This window comes from Macrosteles quadrilineatus, unplaced genomic scaffold, assembly GCF_028750875.1.
Source record: "Macrosteles quadrilineatus isolate MER2022 unplaced genomic scaffold, UCM_ALF_1.0 Scaffold_5__1_contigs__length_97177068, whole genome shotgun sequence".
NCBI classification, from domain to species: Eukaryota; Metazoa; Arthropoda; class Insecta; order Hemiptera; family Cicadellidae; genus Macrosteles; species Macrosteles quadrilineatus.
The window spans coordinates 74,378,968-74,402,772 of record NW_026542598.1 but is presented as its reverse complement, the minus strand read 5'-3'; the positions used below and the strand labels follow the sequence as shown (position 1 = coordinate 74,402,772).

Sequence of the window (23,805 nt, the reverse complement as noted above, 5' to 3'; positions counted from 1 at the left end):
AAGTTCATTATTAAAGTAATTTACTACGGGTTCCTATTAAAATTATATTAGTAATTAAATGTAATATATTCTAAAATAGCGGGTCACACATTGCAGTTTATCTTCAGTGAAAGAGTTGATACTGCTAAGTTCAGGTTGGACATATTCAGATTATTGTATTCTGACTCAAATTATAAGGTCACCTTCACGGAGTTTTATCCTATATATTTGTTCTCATTTCCTGGCAGAATGTGTTTTTGCATGTTGAACATAAAAAAGTAGACAATCTCCAAATAAATTTCATCTATGCGGGTCTGAAGAGAATTCAGATGTAATCAGCCTTAAACCCGTTATCGATCGTCCCTTGTTTGGACGGGTTATCTATCTATCTATCTTCTATACTATTATAAAGAAGAGGTGGTGTCTGTGTGTGTGTTTGTATGAGCTAATCTCAAAAACTACTGGTCGGATCGGGCTGAAATTTGGCATGATGATAGCTCACATTCCCGATTAACATATAGGCATATTTTTATCCCAAAAATCCTTCGGGGCTCCGCCCCAGTGGCTCTGGAGTTTCCCATGTTAACCTTATGAGAAATGGAATTAATGAATCTTAACAGCTGTTTCAATTAAACAAGTTGGTTCTGTTCTATGATGTTCAATAGCATTAAAAGTTACAAGGATTACCAACAGGGTGCAGTACTAGCACTATTATTTCTTTTACATTTATGACATCAGCAAAAGGTGAGTGAGCGTAGCGAACGAACTTCAACCTGGAGGCGAGTGAGCGTAGCGAACGAGCTAACCTGAAGGCAAGTGAGCGTAGCGAACGAGCTAACCTGAAGGAAAGTGAGCGCAGCGAACGAGCTCCAACCTAAAGGTGAGTGAGCGTAGCGAACGAACTTCAAAAAGAACCGAAATTTCTTAAACCATGTCCTCACTCATAACTGCTATAAGCATTTGATACTTATATGCCAACCCCGTACGAAGGACGGGTACTCTGCTAGTTTTATTATATATGTTTACTAGTATTACTGTATATAAATGAAGAACAATTTAGCCGATGACAGATACCATACAGAAAAAGTGGCTTTTATTATTTATTTGATTCAATATCCCATTAAATTGGCTTGTCGGTTATGTGTCATGTCGATCAAACTATTTCTTGTATTAAATGTCGGTCAACTGGTTTGTCGACAAAGTGTCATGGTGGTCAAATGGCTTCGACGTTCCATCGTTGAACCGTAACAGTGAAATGTTCCGAAAATTAAATATTTTAACCAACAGTGAAACGACATATTTGAATCTCTTGTGGCTTATCAAAACACAGCTTTGACATGGCTATGGCATCTCTGGGCTTTCATTGTCGCATTGCCAATTTGCCAATGTGCCAATAGCAAGCACCCTCCATTGCACCAAGGTCTGCAACTTGCTCAAGTTCAGGGTGCTTCCGGCCCCAGCAGCCTTGCGGAACAGATAACTCACTGTGCCAACAACGCCAATAGTGCAAGTTTGCCAAGTTCGAGAAATAAAGATGCACGTTGTTTAAAAACTGTCAACACAATTTCCAGGTTAATTGATATTGCGTAAATAAAAGCATGTAACCATTTAATTCACCCAACCAAAATGGGCACTTTACGCGGGTTAATCCAGTGAAAATTCTTCAGCTGATTGACGAAAATTTGTTGATACTCATAGACAGTCAAGAGGGGCGGTTTCGATACCAGACTGTCAGTAAAATCTTTAGGGGTTTGGGACGTTTTCTCTTAAAAAACTTAATGTTCTGAACTAGGCCTACTAAATCCAACTAGCGTTGAAACTCATAATGAATCTAAATGACCATAATCGCACTCAACGTAGGCCCTACTGTTGAAAATATAAGAGAAAAATATTCTGTTTACATTTGAGCAAATAAACGTCAACACATACATAGGACGAGTTATCATTTCTCGACTTCGTCTCAAACTTAAAAACCATCTCGACCGAGCAAAACCTCATTTTCGGCTCTAGGTACGAAATATACTATTCTGATCTTTAACTTTTGAAAGAAGATTATGTGGGTCATATCCAGGTAATATCAGTTATGAAGTGTAAGAAGGCGTGCATTTCTTTATCATAAAAAAAAACACTTTTACATAAATACAATGTTGTATAAAATGTGGCCAATAAACTTTCAACAACACGAGTCAGAATCAACGGTAATTCTATGCATAAAATATTATTGTTTCCTAATAAATTTATAAAACTTCATTGAATAAATGTGGAGCACACAAGACCAATTCATCTACAGTACTTAGAAATACAGGAATCAGAGGTTTACCAGACCTCTTTACATATCTCAATTCGATAGGCAAAATTGTTTTTCCTAAGCAGCCCTATCACACTATCAGGATATTTGTTATTTGTCTAATATTTTCTCCTGACATGTATGCTACACATTCCATAATTTTCGCTACGTTCTGGAAAATCCTCCTAATAGATTTATAACGACCGTTAAATCTGTTTTGGAAACTGATAACATAGTAACATAGTGAACTCTCCTTACTATATCTCATAAGAGAGAATAAAAAATGTTAGAGCGCTAAATGGACAAATAAGTAAATAAACTTTTAAAAATGATTAACATTTCCTCTTTTTTCTTTAGCTTCCTAGTCGCTTTGTTTACTTTTTCTCCGAATGGCACAGTGTATTTTCCTAGAAAACCGTCCCTTGGCTATCTTTGAATCTTTGATCCTATCGTCAAAGAGACACAAGAAATACATTTGAGTTTTTACAGTTCTTTGACTTTGACCTCTTCAGGCTTAAACTGGTAGGCTAGCCTTCAAAGCTTTGTTCTGAATCTAAGGAATGTCCAAGTGATTTTGATTGCGTTTATTATATATAAAAACTTATTAGTGTTGAAAACCGATTGTGTGTCACTTCTTGTTTCTATAAACTGATCTACACGTATATTAATTGCCATACATTTGTCGTAATGTAGTTCAAACTTGTCTAACATTGTGTTTTATTAATTTACTAGGCTTAAAGCTATTAGTAGATTTCTCCATTTGCGTTCGTTTTCACTATCTAATGGTGTTGTGGCCCTAACAGATGTTTTTGTTATTTTAAGTTCTGTTCTTAATGTTACTGAAGAGTTAAATTTAATTTATTTAGACGTCGGAAAAATACATTAGGTGCTTTAAGTAGTACAGTACGAAAGCACACACATGTGGTAGGTGTATTTTATAAAAAATTGCCATTGATTATCTATTCTAAAACTATACCATTGGTTATCGAATTAAAAATATATTCTATAACCGTTGCTGTATCAACTTATAGGCTCTACTTAACATGTGTTTTGGTTAGGTCGTATGAGTACATTGTTTTTCAAATTATAGACAATATTGTAATTTTAACAAATTTATGAGACCAATTGTTTACACACCCATTATTCTCAACTAAATTATCTTCCCTTGGTGAAGCACGGGTACAGCAGCTAGTACATGATAAATCGGGAATTTCAATGGATATACCGGAGGAACATTTAGACAAAAACTAGTAAACGGACATGAAACCTAAAAACCCCACAGACAAAGGAAATATTAGTACAAAGTAGTGACGGTATATTGACTGTGCCGAAACACAGTTTATGCATCTCAAGTCTGAAGTATTAAGCATTATAATTGGGTGATCATTTTACGAAGGATTACAAATGTACCTACTTTAAAGCACTCAAACTTTTTATTCTGTGCTTAAAGGGCTTAAAGTGAGTTCTAGATTGGCTGCAGGCACAGTAACTGTAGTTACAGAAGGTAACGTTTGCCTCCTCGCTTGTGCCCAAGGTCGTTCAAGGTTGTTGCTTGCTCATGCAGTCATGCATTACGTCATGTTTAATTACAAGTGTTATAATCATTCGCAGTTTTGAATGAGCTATTACGTTTTATGGTCTTGTTAACCGATTGTTTCGTCCAATGCCACGAGGCATTGTCCAGGAACTGTTTTACAAGATTTAATTAAGACTGGTTATCTTTAGTTACGGTAATAAAATCATAATTCGTTTGTTGTTTACTAATGGAGTTTCTAGTAAATTTCTTAAAACTTGTAACATATTGGATGTATCTGTAAACGGCATGTTGTGTATGAAAATTTAAAATATAGGTCAGCACATAACAATTTAACATGTGTATGCTACATAATTGATAAGGCTTAACTGACACATCTAATTAGAGAATCAGCTGATCGATTGGTTTCCATGGAAACAATAACAAATGTACAATATAACAACGAGTAAATAACTAAACTTATTCAACCTACACTAAACAGAAAACATGCCTTAAATCGTCTTTAGCTTATCCACTAACATCGAACTAGAAGTGTAAATCTAAATCTAAATTCAAATTGTTTATTTGGCGACTAAACATTACATAATAGGCTATGTCTATACATAATTCAATTAAATAAAAATACAACCATCGTCAGAGATTGGTTAGCAATAAAATCAAACAATGCTTAGTTTAAGTCAAACATCAGACAAAATAAAAAGTTAAATAAATCAGATTAAAAATATGCACGCTTGTAGAAAAAAATCAAAATGCAGTAAAAAAGGCACACACCATGCATTACCTAATTACAGGTGGACCTCTGTCTTAAAAACTAACTAGAGTCATAGAAACGCGTTTCTAAGAGCCAATTACTTAGAAAGGCGTTGAATTTTGTTAAAGGCATTTTGCCTCACTTCAAGAGGCAAATGATTGAAATACTTGCAACCTGTAACAGGGAAACAATTAATTGGTTTACTCAATCACAATCTATGAGATTGTGTAGACTTTCATTAGCATTACTATATTTCAATTGATCCACAAGAAATAGTGGAGCAAAATACTTTCAATTTCATGCATTTATCATCTTTCAATCCAATTTGCTTGAGATATCAACATTTACGTTGTTCTCTCGCCGCGACTCATGTTGCTGATGACGTCATTTAACAGTCAGCAATGGTCAGCAACAACTTGACTGACCTACCGACACTGTTGTTGGCGTTGTTGTTGGTTGTTGCTGTGTCATTACAGCGGAAATGCTAACAAAGCACAGCCGCACACCTGACACACCGCCTCCCACAGTCAATCGTTTCACCGCGCTTCGACTTTCGACTCTTTGCACGTGAAACATTTTATCAGTGTAAATAGATTTTCAAGTTTTTTTGACTTGATCGATTAGCTGCTCCATTAAGTTTGCGGATACTAGTTGATAGATAACTCATCTGTGGAGTAGTTAATACTGTAACTAAAAAGAAAATACATTCTATTTGAAATGTTAATTTTAGTTATAGGTTATTGTTTGACTTTTCCTTTACAAAGGTTATATTGTAAGAGTATTTTTAATTTAATTTTTTATAACATTAACAATGGATATACTTAATCATACAATATATTTTCTGTAAGCTTCCGTATATGTAGTCCAACTTAAGACCGACTGAAGCCGTGTGTTTCATATTTTAAAAGTTAAAAAGAGCATTTATGCACGGCGACGGTAAAAAGTGTCGCTTGAGCGAAGTGGCGTTCATTAAATACGGCTGGCATTTTTAGGAAGCGCCGCTGCAAAAAAGTCTTTAGTTTCCTCCAAATGGATTGAATCAAATGGGTTCGTGTGTGCACGGCTGCTGTTGTATTTACCATACCCTACAAATAGTATTCATAATACTATTTAAAAACGTCTTCAACAAACCTTACAAAAACAGTTCCTCACTATATCGTCCCTTGTGCTTTAGTTGCATACTAACACTTCCTCCCATACACCCTCCACAGTTGTCTCTTATACCCAAAATAAACCCCGATAAAAAAGTGGCCTCCTAAAATCACTTCTAGGTCCCTTCAGGGGCGCCAACAGTTCCCGGCATAATAGAACGCCGCGCCGTTGCTGCTCTGCTCTGTTGAGTGTTGACTGTTGAACAGACAGCGTCACTTTCAGTTGGGCTGGCGTCTGCCCAACAACTCCGTGTTGGAATGTTTCAAACATCCCGCCTTCATGTCTGGCTGTCATCATAATCATTCATTAAACTTCAACTGAAGAGAAACTAATTAGGCCTAGTTAAATCCATTGAACTTTTGAAGAGTTTCCTTAATGACCCCCTTGTCCTGTCATTAACCAGGACGACAAAATAAGGTTAATTTTTTATAGGTCACAGAGAAGTAATAGGCTACCTACTTATCCTGTGTGTTGGTTTTAGTAAATTTAAACTCTTATTTACGGTTTCGCATTGGGTTTTTAAGTGAATGAAATGATGAATTGTGGATTACCAAAATTATATTTTATAAGTGTCCCCTTATGATGAACTAAAAACCAACAATCCCTCAAGAGTCGATGGATCACACCGAGCTGATGCCACTCTCACTTGTTTGTTCCTTTGCTTCTACTAAAGTAACGAAACACCACATTAGGGATGGATCGTACATTGGAGACACTAGTGGTCTGTGGTGTAATCATTGATATATATCGATGGGTGTAATAAGGACCCGAGATGCCAGACGTGCGTCCCACAATATCACAATGTGGTCTAGACCTTATTGTTCACTAAAAGTTAGACGTCAGCAGAAGTTGATTTATCCCAACATCGGTAACCCTCAGTGGGGATGAATTTCACGTTGAAAACACAAGATGGATGAAGGATGACTGATGTCTGTCCCACACTGCCACAATGCTGACTAGAACGTACTGTTCACTAATCGAGTAATAGGTGGATGTAAACAAAAGTTTAAATATCCCACCAAAATCCCACCGTAAGGATGAATCCCACATTTGAAACACTAGAGGTCTGTGGTGATGGATGGAGGACCCGAGATGACTTATGTCTGTTCCACAATGCCACAATGATGTCTAGACCTTACTTTTCACTAATAGAGTAATTGGTAGATGTCAGCCAAAGTTTAAATATCCCACGAGCAATAAAAAAGCCCACATTGGAAACCCTATAGGCCTGTGATGGATGAAGGACCCAAGATGACTGATGTGTGTCCCACAATGCCACAATGAGTCTAGACGTTATTGTTCTCTAATAGTCATACGTCAACATCCACGGCCTCTTTATATTCTGCTTTGTTCGTCCTGTTGCACTTTATTGTGATGTGATTAAAACAATGACTCGCCCAAACTTGTTTAATGTCATGATTTTTTTCTACGTACCACCATTGCACCATTCAAGTGTGAAAAATCTTGTATCAACGTGTAATTGAGAAGGGAAAATGGATTTGGAATTGCGAGGTAATTTTAGCGAATTTCCCCATAGGAAAGTACTGTAGCTATTACCGTAGATGGCACGGTAAGACTTCGGTCCGGGACCGATTTGATTTTCATTTTGATGTCCCAGGGACCAAAAACACAATTCGTTCACATTTTTATATATATACGTCCGTGAACGCGATAACTTGAGTACTTTTTGTCCGATTTTGATAATATTTTGTTCAAAAGTTTAAGGCAGGATAAACTTAAATGAGTTCGCGAACCAGCATGATCGGACCATGGGAACGGGGTTTTACGGAGGGTTTTATGGGGTAAAAAAATGGATTTTCTCATTTTTTACCCTCAAAACACAAAATTTCCCAATTTCTCTCTAGACATTTTTAAAGAGCTTAAAAACAAATAATTTAGTATATCAAAGTGTTTTTGTACGGTTCTTGTCAACGGAGAAAATAAAAAAAATAAAATTAAAAATCTCCATGTTATTCTTATGAAAAATATTGTAAAATGTTGTAGTTTGCTTGTTTATGGATATATTTTGATCAAACTTGGCCAATTTTTTTATTTTATACTAAGCTAAAATTATTTTACCAAAAACTACACTTTATTAGCCTCCCTGTAGCAGCAAACCTAGGTACTCGTTAAACCTAATGTTATTTAAATAAATTTGGTTGAACATCAATTCAAATAAATGGAAATTCGCTTAGTCGGCAGGTTAGCTGTGTCGGGGTATTAATATCCTAGAGTGATTTTAGTGGGGAAAATATAATGCAACTATTGTAATTTATTCGTTACAGCACCTCAAAACATAATCAAGAAGACTAAATTACTTTATTAACATACTCCTCGGTCGTGATCAACATAATCGGTCTGACCGATGAATGAAAATTATGAGTTAGGCCTACAATGAATATAAAGAGTTAGTTGTGTTGAAGTTGTACTGTATTTTGCACAGTATGGGTAGAAAGATAGTTTAATTAGCAAAAAGTGTAGAATGCTAAAGAATTGCGGTTTCTTTTATTCGAAGGGATAATACACATAAAGATTGACTTTGTTAATAATTTTCAAATTACTTAAAAACCATATAAAAAGCTACCCGTGTGTTAATTGATGTAAGAAGAAGTTAGGTAAGGAGAATATAATATTGTTACACATTTTAGCATTGTCTTCAATCATATCCGTACCTAACTTAATACGGTAAATAAATAAACAATGGAACAATTAAACCTAAATACTTGAAGTTTTACAATGTTTCTTAACCACTACATAAATTAACTTTTCAACTATAGATTTAAATTTGAACAAAAATTAACATTACGCAATTTATAGTTAAAACTGTTTGAATCATCGGTACGCAATTGAATAAAATACAGTTTAACTACAAAATTAAATTAATGCATGGTTTATTCAAAATTAACAATAGGCATATAATAGGAATATTTGTAACCCTAACTAAATAAAAAATTACATTTAATGGCACAATCAAAATCAACAACCAGTAGCGGCAGCCAACCACTGACCGCAGGCGTTGAGCCAACATGTTTCCTTTCCCCCGATTTTCTATCACAGCTGATAACCCAAGGTGAACAGCTGACAGGTGACCACGTGACCAGATTGTTGATCAGCTGTTCTACGTTCAATGTGACATTTCGCTTCGATTCATGTCACTGTAGAGTTGTATTGTGAAAATTCGATTTGCACGTTCAAATTCGCCCTATATTGATGTTACAAATCTGATAGGGATAGAAATCAGCTGTTACTTGGAAATTATTCGTCTTACGTAATGAATGATTTATTATTTGCCTTTTAGCTACGTACAAATTTCACAGAAGTACTGAATTGATTTTTTTCAATCGTAAATGGAATGAGGAAATGTGTTAACAACATAGATTTACACTCTTATTTTACATTCTTATGTAATGGATGGACTTTATGGTATGTTTATGTCTGGTATAAGTAGCTATAAGTAGAATGCGTTTGAATAATGTATTCATTAGTTTCTCTGCCTTTACATAGTGCAGTATATGGAGAAAGTATGGTTTTCATCAAATTTTTCGAGTTTGACTCTTAGGTGGATTTATCAGTTTTCAGTTTTTCTAAACCAAAAAGTGGTTTTCGAAGTGGTCTGTGAGAGTAGATGTGTACAGAGCATGGCCCAAGCCTGTGGTCCGATTTTTATGGAATTTTGTATGTGGGTACTAATGCATCTCTAGGTTTTTTAGATTTGTTGGAATTTAATTTTTTTTTCTTTATAAAACTCACAAAATAATGTCAAAGAAAGGTAGAAAAAAACAGTTAAAACGATTTTGATTAAAGTTTAGTATGTTATGGTCCTTTTAATTCTAACAAAGCAGTACAACCCCCTTGCTGTAAAAATTACGGTTTGCCCATGAATGATAAGGTTTGTTGACTAAAGGAAGAAAGTATAAGTCATACTGCTGATACCGTTTATTTTTTATTTACCTAACATTACCTACTAATAAAATTACGATCTATTTGTAAATCGATGTTTTAACGTAATTTTATCACCGAAAAGTAAAATACACAGCGTCAATTATTCTCTATAACAGAAGAGCCGGGCGTGATAAATATCTAAACCGGTTTCAGATTTACGATATAAAACATCTTCTTGCAGAAACTAAAGTCAATGACGGACACAACAATACTAACCTGAAAATACTAACTAGCAAATACAAATAAATTTTTAAATATGAAACTTTAATATCACATGGTGCTTAGCAGCCCATTTACTATAAACCTTACAGTCTTGCTATATTTCACCGAAACGTTACTTTTATATTTTTAAAATTTACATCTAGACTCCATACCAAATTGAGGCTAAAAGATATGTTAGAAACTAAATAGACTCGTCACTGGCTGTATTAACATCGCTAAACAGCTATGTAGTGAATAAACTAAAGAGGATAAAGATAAACTATTGACAAGTAACGAGATAATCTTGCAAAGAGAAAGATGTGCTAAGCGTAGTCGACTGTATAGTAAATCTATAGACAATAGTCAGTACATTAACATTGTAAAGTTGTGTCACGTGTTTACTTGAGTGTTCCTATGGTGCAATGAGTCAATAGTTGAGTGTAGGTTTGTATAGGTCTGCTGTGAGTTTAAAGTTAAACAACTAATGTATTGTTTGGTTGAAAGAATATTTGTGATAGTTGTCTACCCTCTATTACATGTCATTTTTACACCTACTTTAAGATAAAAATGTGATCCTGATTTACATAAAAATTCGCTTATCTAGTTTTAGTAGGTGTCACAGAATAAGATGTCTTCAACGGTAAGGAATACAAAACTAAAAAAAATGTATGAATTAAATTTCATAGAAATTATATTAATGAGTTTTTACAATGCAAATTGATACATATATTTTTAGTTTGGCATTTATGTGACAAGGATAGTATTAATAAAAAAAAGGAAAAATCATTAAGTATCAACCTGCCATAAAATATTTTCTTTTAATTTTTACCTATTACATTTGAGCAACAGTGTAAGTTCGCCTATTTTTTACCAAACCAATAAAACCAATACTGTATTATAAAAAAATAACTATAGGGCCACTGAACGAAACCTCTTACAAAAATGCATCTATTGTCCATATAAAAATGTAAAAAAAATAAGTATTCATTTTCAACCAAATATTTTCTGACAAGAGATTTTAAGTTAGACCTACTTAGACATGTAATCGAAATACTATAGCCTACGTAAATTTATATTCCCAAATGTCTTGAATATTCAAAACAAAATACACTATTTAAATGATTTAGCATTTCAAATATTATGGCATTTGTTTGGTTGATTTCCAGTGGATCAAAGTTACGTACATAGATATAAAGTCAATGGTACATAGTAACCACGATTAGTAACTTTGATAGTTACAAAGTTTACGCGAAGAACTAACCTACTATTTCAATCCAGTGTGTCCTTCACCAAACTAATTCTCAATCTAAAATACCTTTCAATAATTAACTTAAAACATTCCACATTATTAATTTGGAAGGCAATCAGCGATGGAATAAGATTAAGATAATTACACCGTCCAGAGGAAGTATCACTATAAAATACTATCGTGTTTGCAAACACGTTTGACCGGACAAAACAGCACCTCCGAATGCTAATACCCGATATTTTCGCAACGTTTGATTTGTTTGCAACCGTTGCGAAAGGCAAAAACTGTGCTGAATAACTGATCCTAATTTGTAGCGAGTTAACGTTCCCAAACGAACCAGTTTAATAACAGCCTTGCAACCAACTGTAAACAAATACGTCTTGAAAAGTTAATGTCTGTCGAATTTATCGATTGGTAACATGAAATATTGTGATCGCATGGGTGGTCACAAACTGGGTAAGATTCCTGTTTATGGTAGAAAATTGGTGTACTAATTCCGAGCATGAATTGGAAAGCTTCAATCAGATAGAGAAGGTAGCACGCAAGAGAGGGTTTCATTGGGCGGACAACCGAAATACTCTTAAGACTGAAAATCTGTACTTCGATCTTAATAGCCGTTAACCAGTGTTTAAGAACAATTTTAGCAGTTAGGGCATATTTTTAACAGCGACTTTTATATGCAAAATATAGTGGTGTAGAATTTGACAACTTTTCCCTTTCTCCGTAATCTACAAAGACCTAAAGCAATGAATCTGTATTCATTGCCTATAGTTTGTATGGTGGAACATGTCTCCTGACTTTCCATCTATCAGGGACTGGCACAAGCCTTAAACCATTGTCCATTCCCCAGGTAGAGGAAAAAGGAGAAGGTTAGGAGAAAGATTCTATCACACATAGTTAAATGATCAACATTTTGTAAGAAAATCAAAAGAACTGACCACGTATCAGAATCCTAAACTGTTCCCAGAGCTTAGTGTAGTTTTAATGTAGGTCATATCATGTAGGTCACGGGGACTGGGGAGCGAGCTGGCGTAGTGGTTAGAGCGCGGGACTTCAGTCCCTGAGGTCCCGGGTTCGATCCCCACCAAGTCACCAATGGATTTTTATCTAAGTGATAATGCCGCAACCCCTAGGTCCAGCCTGAAGTAATGTGAAAAACAATCCCAGGCTCGTGCCCAGCGTCCTAGGACAAAAAAAAAAACAACAAAAAATGTAGGTCATATAAGTAACTAATTTTCAATAATTTATGGCTTACATTTCTTTCCCCTCTGAACTTTATGTGTATCAATGCTATTCAGGAATCACTGGCATATTATGTTTTCAATGTTTGCTTTGCCGTAAAACTGTAGGAACGTCAAAAAATTGAAAATTTTTAGTGAAAATATCGAAAGTCATTAAATTATAAGTATACAGTAATATTTTTACGAAGTTCGAATTGATAGAAGGGAGTGAATACCGCTGCATTCCGTTTTTCCACAATCCTTGAATCAACGAACAAACGTCGTAAATGCTCTTTCAACTTCAACTAATTTAACAAAGTGCTCGTGCACTAGTTTAGCATTCGTTATGCGTTGCCATTGAAGTTTTGCGACCGGAAAAGAATTTAAAGAGGATAAAGAAATGGTTATTCATAAAGGTGTCGGTGGCTGCAATGTGGGACGAGCGCAGACTGATAACCTGCGTCGTATCGAACGAGGCGAGGCCGTGGCCTTTACCTGCACAACGCTTGCAAACTAAACATTACGTATATGAAACGTATGTTATTACTGTACTACAGACTATAGACTTATAGAGCGCCAACTATACGGGACAAAACGTGACCAAAACAATGCACGGCGTGGGGATGAGGATCACGTAGTTACCGTTCCCTCTGGATAGATCGCAGCACTAGTTCTCAAAATTTTTTGGGAAACTAGCGTTCTTTATGTTAAAGGGTAGGTATTTACTTAATGGTACTAGTTTCTATCCATAAGTATTCGTAATGTTAAATACGCATAACCAAAAACGGGGTGTTTAAATTTAAAGGAGAATTATAAAATTCATTTGCAGAAACATCTGTAATGTTGTCACATGGCTAAATATAGCTATCTAACTCAAATTACGTGTTAGACTAGTCCAGGGTCAGTCTCATTTTATATTCACAAAGTCTTACGACGATACAAATCAGCTATATGAATGTGCTTGTTCCAAACACATTTTTTGATTATAAATATATTTTTGGAAGACTTGTCTGTGGTCACTGTAGAAATAAATTAGGCATGTATTTTAGGCTCGATGGTGTATGAAAAATAAACTTCACGCGGAATTAGGATGTTTTCATAGAGTGTGTATATTTGATATCACATTGTATCAATGGTTTTACATCCTATCTGTCAAAACCAAACATCCCAATCGTCACTCCTATCCCCCAAGTCAATATAAAATACACCTAGCAGCAAAAAACAAAACTATTATAATTTCTATGCTGTAATTAAACATTTTCACGCGCAGATTCAACCTTGCAACTCGATGGTGAAAACTATAATTACAGAAGATAACTGCTAAATGACACTTGTGTGATTACCAACCTCTGCAACCTCATCAGCTGATCAGCTGTTTGACTGTCATCAGCAGGTCGTTCCACCAGTCATAAACCGGCCGGAAGTGGAGTAAACCCGTCATTATATACCGGATGTTACCTGTAAACGGGATTATTTCATGTTGTAACACCGCTACCGTAGCCTCCAAACTTGTTGCGCTCACACCCAATCAAGTAGAAGACGGTAATTTTCCTCGAAGATGAAGATGAATTGGGCTTAATTATTGTAGAGCTATGGTCAGTACTTTTTGATTAATCTCATTTGGTTTGATCCCAAATGGTTGGTTATGTACTAAAGTACCATAGCTATCAATCAAATTCTTCAAAAGGTTGTCATTAGATAGTATAAATGTACAATTCTGAATGATTATTTGGTCGACTCAATCTATCGAACTATTGGCGTTGGTTTGGTGCAACTATTAGATGACTAACAGTGAGGCCTTAGCTTGGTCTTTTGTAGAACTTCCTTAAAACTCTCTTAAAACTGTCTATTGGGACAACCCTTGATTTTAATGGTCATTATGTATGGTATTGCAGCTATATTTAACGTTTAGGGGTTTATGTTACCTTGTTACTGTCAAAAACGATTCTTTGTAATTTGTTATGACTACAGCTGTTTCGTGCTTTGGATGGAGCACAACTTAATATAGACTACTTGACATTCTTTAGACCTGATGTTGTGCTCCATCCGAAGCACGAAACAGCTGTAGTCATAACAAATTACAAAGGATCGTTTTTTGACAGTAACAAGGTGACATAATCCACTATACGTTAATTCAGACGATCCAGAGGCCATTCCATCATGAACTATAGTTAAATGCATTACGAATAAGTAAGAAAAGAATTTTGTTTATTATCATTTAACTGGCTGCTGCATGCCTTTTCAGTGAGTGCGTATTTACTGATTATTATTTATTTACTCTTTGTTCAGAGAAACGCCTTCTTCTCCGCTCTAGGTCGAGTTAGAATATATATGATATGAGTGAGGTTCGTTAAATGTCACTACCGCCCGTTTGACAACAATCTACGGGCATATAAGCTGACAGAAATAATTGGAAAATTGCAGGAATCCTTTGCATAAGACCTCCACAGAGTGATTGATAGAGAGGTTATCCCATGGATAAGGTGGTGGATAGACTAGTGACATCTTAATCCTTCCCACCAAAGGCCAAGTGTGGAATCTCCTGATAGCTCTCCTGATGTCCTGATCCTGCAGGACTGAGAATCGTGTTCAGGACAGACAAGACAAGTGGGAGAGTGGCAAGGAAGGCAGTTGCACCGCGATCATTCATTATCCTCAAAGGTTACTTTATTCATGAATCCCTGTTTATCCTTTCGGTTCTTTATGTTTCCCCTCTCAAGGACTGAGATGTTGCAACGATGTCACAGTAAATCTACAATGTTGTAAAAGCTGTCTAATTACACATGGCTGGACTGAAATATTCATTTTGGAGTTGCTTAAATCTATCGTAAATATATGAGGCTTGAGCCGTGTGAGAATAAATTAGAGTATCGAATTACGTAATCAGACGCTATATTAGTGAATTCACAGAATGAAGAGTTGAAGCAGGTGTCTCTATAATTATTTTATGGTAGTACGAATGTGGCACATTATAAAGCCACAGTTGGCTTTTAAATTTTTTGCCCTCCTACCTGTGACTTTCGATACTGCAGGTAAACATTTTATCTCAATTAATAATCTAAGGTAGTTTGTATGTGTTTGTGTTTCATGTCCAGTAGTTATGCTTGAGTAAACGTATGTCCAAATTTATATATGCTTGTTTTGCATGTTAGGCCGATTCAAACTAAATTTTGTGTTTAGATTTTTGATAGCCCTGGCAAAATACGAGCAACAGTTTACAAACAAACCGTTACATTCGACATAACGAACGATTGGTACGATTGGTAGTTATGTCTATTATTTGTAATAGTTTTAAGGTTGGTAAAATAACAAGGAATAATATAACACATCAAAACATATAGCGGGCATAAACTAAAACTGTTTTAGATGGTCCATAACAATGAAAAATCTATTAGAAAGCATAACTATTGACTTTGGATACTGTTCGATCAAAAGCCAAATGTATAACATCTAGTCTGTAATATTACCGATGTAGATTTCGATGGAATAAAGAAGTTGCTGATTCACCACGATGACACACTTTATTTCCCCACATCAATAATAACTTCATATTAATCTATAATAGTCAAGTTTTCAGGTCTGTGTTAACAGTTTAAGACAAACCTAATGACACAAATTTAACCAATGAACGTGTTTCCCACTGTAAACATGGAAAAACAAATCAGGAGAAAGAGGAAGTAGTTTTCGTTTTTTGTCGTTATTTGCTCTCTCTTCGCCAAAATTTGAAGCTATTATTTGACACTAATGGTTTTGTGTAATTAACTCACAAAAAAAACTACTGAACGTCAGTTGGTTCACAGTTCTTTCACAGTTCGAATTACGTTGAGATATTGAATAACGTATGATGATACAGAAAACTCTTTTTAATGATCGCGTACTTAACAAGGATTTTATTTAGTAGAATTTCTCTTAAAAATTTACGTTGATTTATCTAAACTCGTATCTAATTCATTCATCAATATCTTCTAATATCATAATGGTTATCCACTGCAATAACAACCTTTTTTATCCACAGGATATTTAAGAACATACCTCTTTTACACTTCCATTGAGGCCAAAAAATATAGATATATCTAAGAAATGAATTTTAAGAAATATATTTTTCAAGATTTCCCAGATACTGATGTTTACAATAATTCTATTACAAAAGAATCTAAGTGTTCTTAGTCTTATACTAAGAAACTCCTCCCAATAAACTATACTTCAAAACACATAAAAATCCATAACAAATCGTGCAAAACATAACAGGACCAAGAACGCTACCTTGAGGAACGCCCATCAAGTTGTGCAATACGCGCACATAAACGCAATTTACAATCTAAGAATGCTCTGATATAACTCCTGTTGGATAGGGAAGGTAACAGCCTACCATTACCATTACCATACCATTTGTTACCATTGTGAACAGCAGGTATTGTCAAGGTTGTGGTACCGCTATGCGATGACGAGCTTGGTGCCTAGATCATCTGTTGAGTAACATAACTGTACAGATGAAGCCGCAATCAAGGGCCAAGGGCAAGGGTTGTGGTAAAACATGGTATGAAGATAGGAAAGGTCGTATAATGGAAGAAAGAAGGGAAGTTATAGCACGAATGTAAAAAAAATATGATAGACAGACAGACATAAATTGATATGAGACTCGTTTCTGTTTTCTTAGGCTATGAAATGTAAAAAATAACAAAATCGTCATGATTCTACGCAATTTACAGAAAAAACTTTAATTTAACTTTTAAAGATGATATGAAGAGTTAGAAATCGTTATAATGTTACGCTTTTGTTCACGTTGAACACAAATGGATGGTCTGAACAAGTATTTATCGGAAATGAACTTAGTGCTTACAACTACTAATTGCAGTATTTGCAATTAGTAATTGCAACATATCTTATCTACAAGTATTATGTAGCACGCTGGTAAAAACAAATGGGGAAAGTAATGTCCAATTTAAAAAGGCTACATAACCTCGAATAAATTTAAACCTCACTGAAAGAATATCCTAAGTTTTACGTATAGTCTTCTAATTTATAATATGTATCATTTAAGCATAACTATAGTAAACTACTGTATGATTTTTAAGTCGAGATGTAAAAACTATACAGAAAATTAAAACCTACGGTAATAATTGAGTACGGATCTTGAAACAAAATAGGACCAAGAACACGACCTTGGGTATATCCCATTTTTACTATGATAATAAATTAAGTCAATTTTAACGTATTACATATGTAAGTATATGACGGATGTGGGTTTTCACTTTGAACTGTGAAACAAGCTCTACACATTTATGACTTCATATATTTATTGAAACTACTGTAGTAGCGATGCATATACAGAACATTTGCAATGTATACATGGTAATATAAGTTACCCGTTGCATCGCTTACAAAGACCTTTAACACTTCGTTGTCACGTTGTTTAAAATGTACATATATTTCCCGGACGGATTGTTTTCAGTGGCGTGAAACCCCAGTCTGGGCTAGGCTACATCCTTGTGTTCTCTTAGTTTCTAATGAGTTCACAGAACTGTCACTGTCATGTCTCTTTCTCTTCGTTACATAATGTGTTATGTATTAATTACCTGTAATACCACTGATCCCGAGCGATATTGTAGCACAGATTACAATTTGTTATTTTCATAGACCGCTCGAATGCAATATTCAGTGTAGATTTGTAAGGTAAATATATTCTAAAATATCTCCTTTAGCTTGAAACAAGTCTTTGATCTTAGCCAACAAGCATAGATAAAATCTCTATCAAGTTCGTATTTGTTTAAAAAAAGTCTACCCTTTTGACGTGCAGAGACTAGGTTTGGTGAAGTTTATTCAAAATATTACAAAATATGATGGACCTAGTATTTTTCACCACATTATACGCAATATTGTATCGTCACTAGGACCTAAAGTGACTCTTATCTACAGGAGCTAAGTTAAAAAGCCCGAAAATGATTGATGCACATAGAGACATACTTCAAGCTAGAAAATTCTCAAATGAAAAATTTCCTGTACCTTAGTTCATTGTATTAGTTATCTTCTAAATAAAATTATCCTATTTGCGATTGACTAACAGTTGTTGCCAAGTCTGTTAAGATGTTAATATACAGTTGAAAAATGATATAGTTGATGTTTCTCTTCTATCCCTGGCTGATTATTTTGTGTCTAGGGCTAGGAGTAGAACGGAGTATAAGTCCTGAAATGCATGTATTAAACAACTGTTTAAAACATATTCCAAGTACGGACAGCTTACACCTAATAAAAGAGCAGCCTGCTTATAATATACCCAACTTGGTTAAACATGTTCTTTGGAGAGAAAGTTACGGCGTGCACGCTTAAAAGATGCATAATCATCTACAAAAATTGCTATATAGCCCTGCAGTTATATGCGTAATTTATGTAATAATTACCTAACTGTTGCAATATTACTTTCTAATTGTCAATCCAAAGACAATTTGGAGGTAAATTGAGTTTTTTAGATCTATCACCTTCGTTTTCAAACTCCTGAATATTTTTCATCGTGGGTTTCAATTAAACTGTTAAACGTGCAATTTTCAAATCAGGTAGCTAAACAAAAATAGTTTTGCAACAAAAAAGTTGGCTAAATGGCTTGCTTGGCAGTTACAAGGCTGTTAATTCGATCCTGAAAGAAGTCATTAGCTTTTAACCAAAAAGGAAGAATGTTAAGTTCTTGTAACGGGGAAACACTGAAGTTAGCTGCCATTCACCATGTTTTAACGGCCCAGGTTAAAGAAACTCTTGATCTTGGTCAGTAACAAAAATGTACAGATCATCTCATCCCCTTCTATAAATCAACATGCATATTCACATGCATAGCTTTACATCAACATGCATAGCTTTAAATACGCAACAGCTCATCGAAATACCCCAAAGAATCGATTGATTAAGGCCGTCGACACACGGCCGTCTGTCGACCGCCTAACTGTAAATTGTTATAAAACTATAATCATAATCATGTATTTAACAAACTATATTGTATTGACACTAAGTTAAACAAATCGTGTTAGTATGCCAATTCTCAGCTATTAACATAGTTAGATAAGATGTTTGCAGAAACCAACTAGCATTTGTACCACTCCTTGATCATAACATACAACCTGAGGTGTTGAAACTTGTACTCACTACGCCTTGCTTCAGCCTACTCGCTGATTATTCATTAGTAATTGGTGTTGCAATTGCTATAATCCTTGTTGAAACTATTGAGTTTAGAGAATTGTCATTTTTTATGTTCCATAGATTTCATTTAGGGTATTTGGAAATGTCCAGGTTGTTACCATGTGTTGCGCCTACCCAAATCGGTGTGACCAATCCCAAGCCTTATAGGGAGATGTTGCTTATTGCTGTTGTTGCAGGAAAATTAGCCATAAGTCTTTATTTTTCCAATTTATCCCAAGACATTGATGTCCGCAAAGGGCCGAAATCCCCCGAATTGGGGCTGTTATAGGACCAGGTCCTCTTCAGCCGTCGACCAAGCTCAGGTCGTATTTGGTTAGATTCCTCTCTAACTGTAACGGAGGGTGCCGGGACTCCATTGAGGATATTTTTCACTAGGATGCTAGGCTCTATCACGCAATTGTTTTTCACATTACTTTTGGTTAGGCCTAACGTTGTGGCGTTATCATCTGGATATAATCCATTGGGGATTTATGGAATTTGACCCGGAACCTCAGGGACTAAATTCCCGCGCTCTACCACTACCAGCTCTCTTCCGTCGAAGATTGTTACCGTAAAATAATACTTTGTTGGCCTACCATCTCAATCGGTCACCACGCGCAAATCGATGTGTAGTTTAATTGTATCCAATTTGGTATCTACCAAGTTACGCTGTTTGCAAATATGTTGTTCTCTTGTACTCACGATTGTATTCTGTTTCAGATGGCGAGGGAGCGTATACAAGCTAGTATGGCGAGAACTTATAGCCTACCTCTCTATATACTACGCAATCAACCTCACATATAGGTTCGCTATGACAGAGCACCAACAAAGGTAAATACATTACTAATACTATGTAGACTGATATTTAGTATTTAAGAGGTAACAGTTTGTCGTAGATAAGTATGTGGAAATAATTGCACTTCAGTGTTTTTGAAATTGCATTTTTGTCAGAAATTTCTTCCCAAGGATTGTAAGGCGAAAGTTTGTTTTAAGGTTTTTAGTCAGATCCATGACAAATCCACTCAACTATCAATCGCAGGTATGAGAATTTAAATTTTCTGACGGGATGATTTCGAATGTGTTTTACATAGTGAGATAAAAATTTCATTCATATTTGATCGTGGGTAGGACACCCTCTAAATAATACATAAAACTTACTCTGTGATCGTGATTCATGGAATACCCTGTCATATCTAAATCGTGGTTTACATGATACCCTTCATGAGATTTAAATTATTATATGTGTGTGTGATCTTGGTTTACAAGATACCCCTCATAAGAGTTAAATATAATACATTTTTCTGATCGAGGCTTACATGACACACCTCCTCTAAAGATCTAAAAGTGATCTAAAGATCTAAAAATCTATACGTGCGATCCTGATGTATAACAGGGTTTACAGGATACCCTCTCTTGAGACTTCCCCCTCTGAGATCACCCTCATTAGATCTAAATTGTATACATGTTTGATCGTGGTTTACAGTACATGATGCCCCTCATGAGATCAACATGTTATACATGAGTGATCGTAGTTTAATGACCCCCCCCCCCCTCATTAGATCTAAATGTTATACATTGTGTGATCGTGGTTTACAGGCTATTCGAACGAGTGCGGGACTACTGCGCCCGACACAGCGACACGATCCCCATGTCGTTCGTGCTAGGGTTCTACGTCACCCTGGTAGTGAAGCGATGGTGGGAACAATACAGGCTGCTGCCTTGGCCCGACACGCTGGCGTTGTTCGTCAGCGCAGCCATCCCTGGTGTGGTAAGTCTCTGGAGAAACCGACGTCTGTACATAGTCTGGGTCGGACCGAGTCTTTCTGATGATTAGGTTACGTCGAGTCTGAGTCGTAAACGGTTTTGACTACTCAATACATTATTGTCATGGTATATAGGATACGTAGGGAGTTGTAGTGGTAGTATCGCGTTTGGGACGTAAAGGTTTCTTACAAAATATTGCTAGGAATCCCTGTTCAAGGTCAAATTGCTATGTAGATCAATGCATGAAATCTACAGTATCACCGTGGTTAAATTGCATAGTGTTAAGATTAGGATAATAGCGTCACGCGACATAATGTTAGAAAATATTGCGATAAATATCTGTATAAAGTAACACCGCTTTGTGGTCCATCGTATTGTGAGAGGTTTTCGTAAATAGACGTTTGGATCATGTATACTTGTAGAAAGATACAGCATGTAGTTCAATCGATTATATCGCGCAAAGTTTTGTGAAAAAGTTCTGTATAAAACTATATGTCTGTCTTGTGGTACCAAGTCTTGTGAACATTCTCCGTCCATTTCGGTAACATGGTATGAAACATATTCGCGAGATTTGAAAGAATCGTGTGTGAGTCGTTCAGAAATTTTTGAGAAATCAATATCCTCAAAACATTGCTGTCGTGTAGTTCAAAGTTTTGTGTCAAGTCTTCGTACAGAATAACATCGCTAAGGTGGTTCAAATGACTTGGAATCGCTTGGTACAGTAACAACAGGGTTTTCAGCCATCTCTGTATTAAGTGACGGCGTTTGCGTTGTTGGGTTTTACCGTACAAATTTTGGTAATTTCCCCCTACTCACATTTCACTGTACAAAGTTGTGACAAGTCCTCGTACAATATAGCAACGCGTTTTGTACGTACCGAATAGAGTGAGAAGTCTCTATACACAGTATCATCCCGGTTGAGTCATACAGTCTTCTATGAGGACTTTCTCTGTACTATTGAAGCTTACTACTAGTGCGGTTGAGTCAAACAAACAAGAAAGCCTTGTCAAATGACTGTCCACATACATCATAGTAGTACACGTGGTCAAATCGTTCAAAGATACGTAACTACAATAATTATATTTACATTATCAACGCGGTTGGATGGTTCAAAGTATTCTTAAGAGAATAATTCCTCTAAATATCACAATTGAGAAATGCAATTTCTTGTGAAAAGACTCCATTTAAAGAAGCTTTAGGAACTGGTAATTCTACGTCTTGTTAGTTATTTCCGAACGTTATTATTTCGCGTTCTGCCGTACAAAGCCAATTGTCGAAATTTAAATTAAATCATGTGTTAACTGTACTGTTGATTATACTAGTAGAAATTCTAACAAAACTTCACTATACTGATGATTGATATTAAGGAATATGATTTATCCCCTGACATCTTACTTTTTCATGGCATACATCTCTCTCCTTATCTTAGTTATGGATGCTTTCCTCCTCCAAAACAACAAAAATAGGCCATGAGTTTTTTTTCTTGCAAGTGCACATTCAAAGTGGATGTAGTTGATCTTATTAAAAAAGAAACATGGTAAATAATGTTCAATTGGATGTTACGTAAATTATAATGGGATTCGATTTGTTACGGTATTCTGGAAATAAACTGTTATGATTGGAGTATAGAAGTTTTGCGGTGGATACAGATAACTTAACATGACTTTTAAGTGGTTGTGAAAGCTTGTTAATGATGTTGCTCGAATGTTTAAACTGATATAGGATACTCGTGCGAGATACATCCCACAAATCGTCTAATGTTAAGTAACGTGTTCCTGATATGTGATGCGGTCAGGGGTTTAAAGTAGCGCGTTATACCTTAGAAAGTTTGTTAATTTGAGACAAGATAATAACATACACTATGTCCAAAATGTCAAGAACAATAGAAATCTCGAAGTAAATGTAAATAAATTTGTCAATCATTTCAATTAGACAATCGATTTAAGGATTTGGGTTGGTTTGTTTTGATTTGGCACTGTTACATTTCACCTCAAACAAGACATCAATCCGAGTAGGGGCAGAACTTCTGGTATTTTTCATTCAAAAACCTCACCGGCTCGAGCAGTAAGCGAAGGAAAATTACTCAGTAAGAGGACTTTTGGCTGTTATGCACAGGAAAATACATAGCATCGAGCATGGGGCGGAGAAAATGGGTCGGGATGAAAAACGTTTGGTATTTTGTAGTACTGTAAAGACGTTAGATATATCAGTATACGAATTAAAATACCTCCAATGAGAGCGTGTTGGAAATTGAAACCGATAAAGACTATTCTGTTTTTGATTCGTTCTCGTTCTTCGTGACGTTCCAATCCAGAGAGCTGAAACCCTACTGGACTGTGGCTGTTTTAGGACTTAGTCCTCTTCAGCAAACTGTTTTTGATCTTTCGCAAACTGAAGACCTGATCCAGTACGCTGGTACGCTGTAGTCTTTGTGTTGATCATATTACTTGGATTCAACCAACGAACTATTAATTACCAACAGTTAAGTAGGTTTCTTCTTTACGATGAAAAGCCTTAGCCTTTCACCTAGCAAAAAATTTTATCTTCGAACAACCTATCTAG

At 35.6% G+C, this 23,805-nt stretch overlaps 1 protein-coding gene across 4 annotated transcripts in view; it reads left to right on the top strand.

Moving 5' to 3' along the window:
- Positions 1 to 23,805, top strand: part of LOC128994431 (bestrophin-2) — a 97,185-nt gene that overhangs the window by 28,128 nt on the left and 45,252 nt on the right. For 2 of the 4 annotated variants that reach the window (XM_054418993.1, XM_054418995.1), the window contains exons 2-3: positions 20,200 to 20,310; positions 21,076 to 21,247. In XM_054418993.1, the coding sequence (XP_054274968.1) occupies positions 20,200 to 20,310; positions 21,076 to 21,247 (283 nt within the window). The remainder of the gene's footprint in view (positions 1 to 20,199; positions 20,311 to 21,075; positions 21,248 to 23,805) is intronic. The other 2 variants (XM_054418992.1, XM_054418991.1) reach the window with 1 other exon arrangement.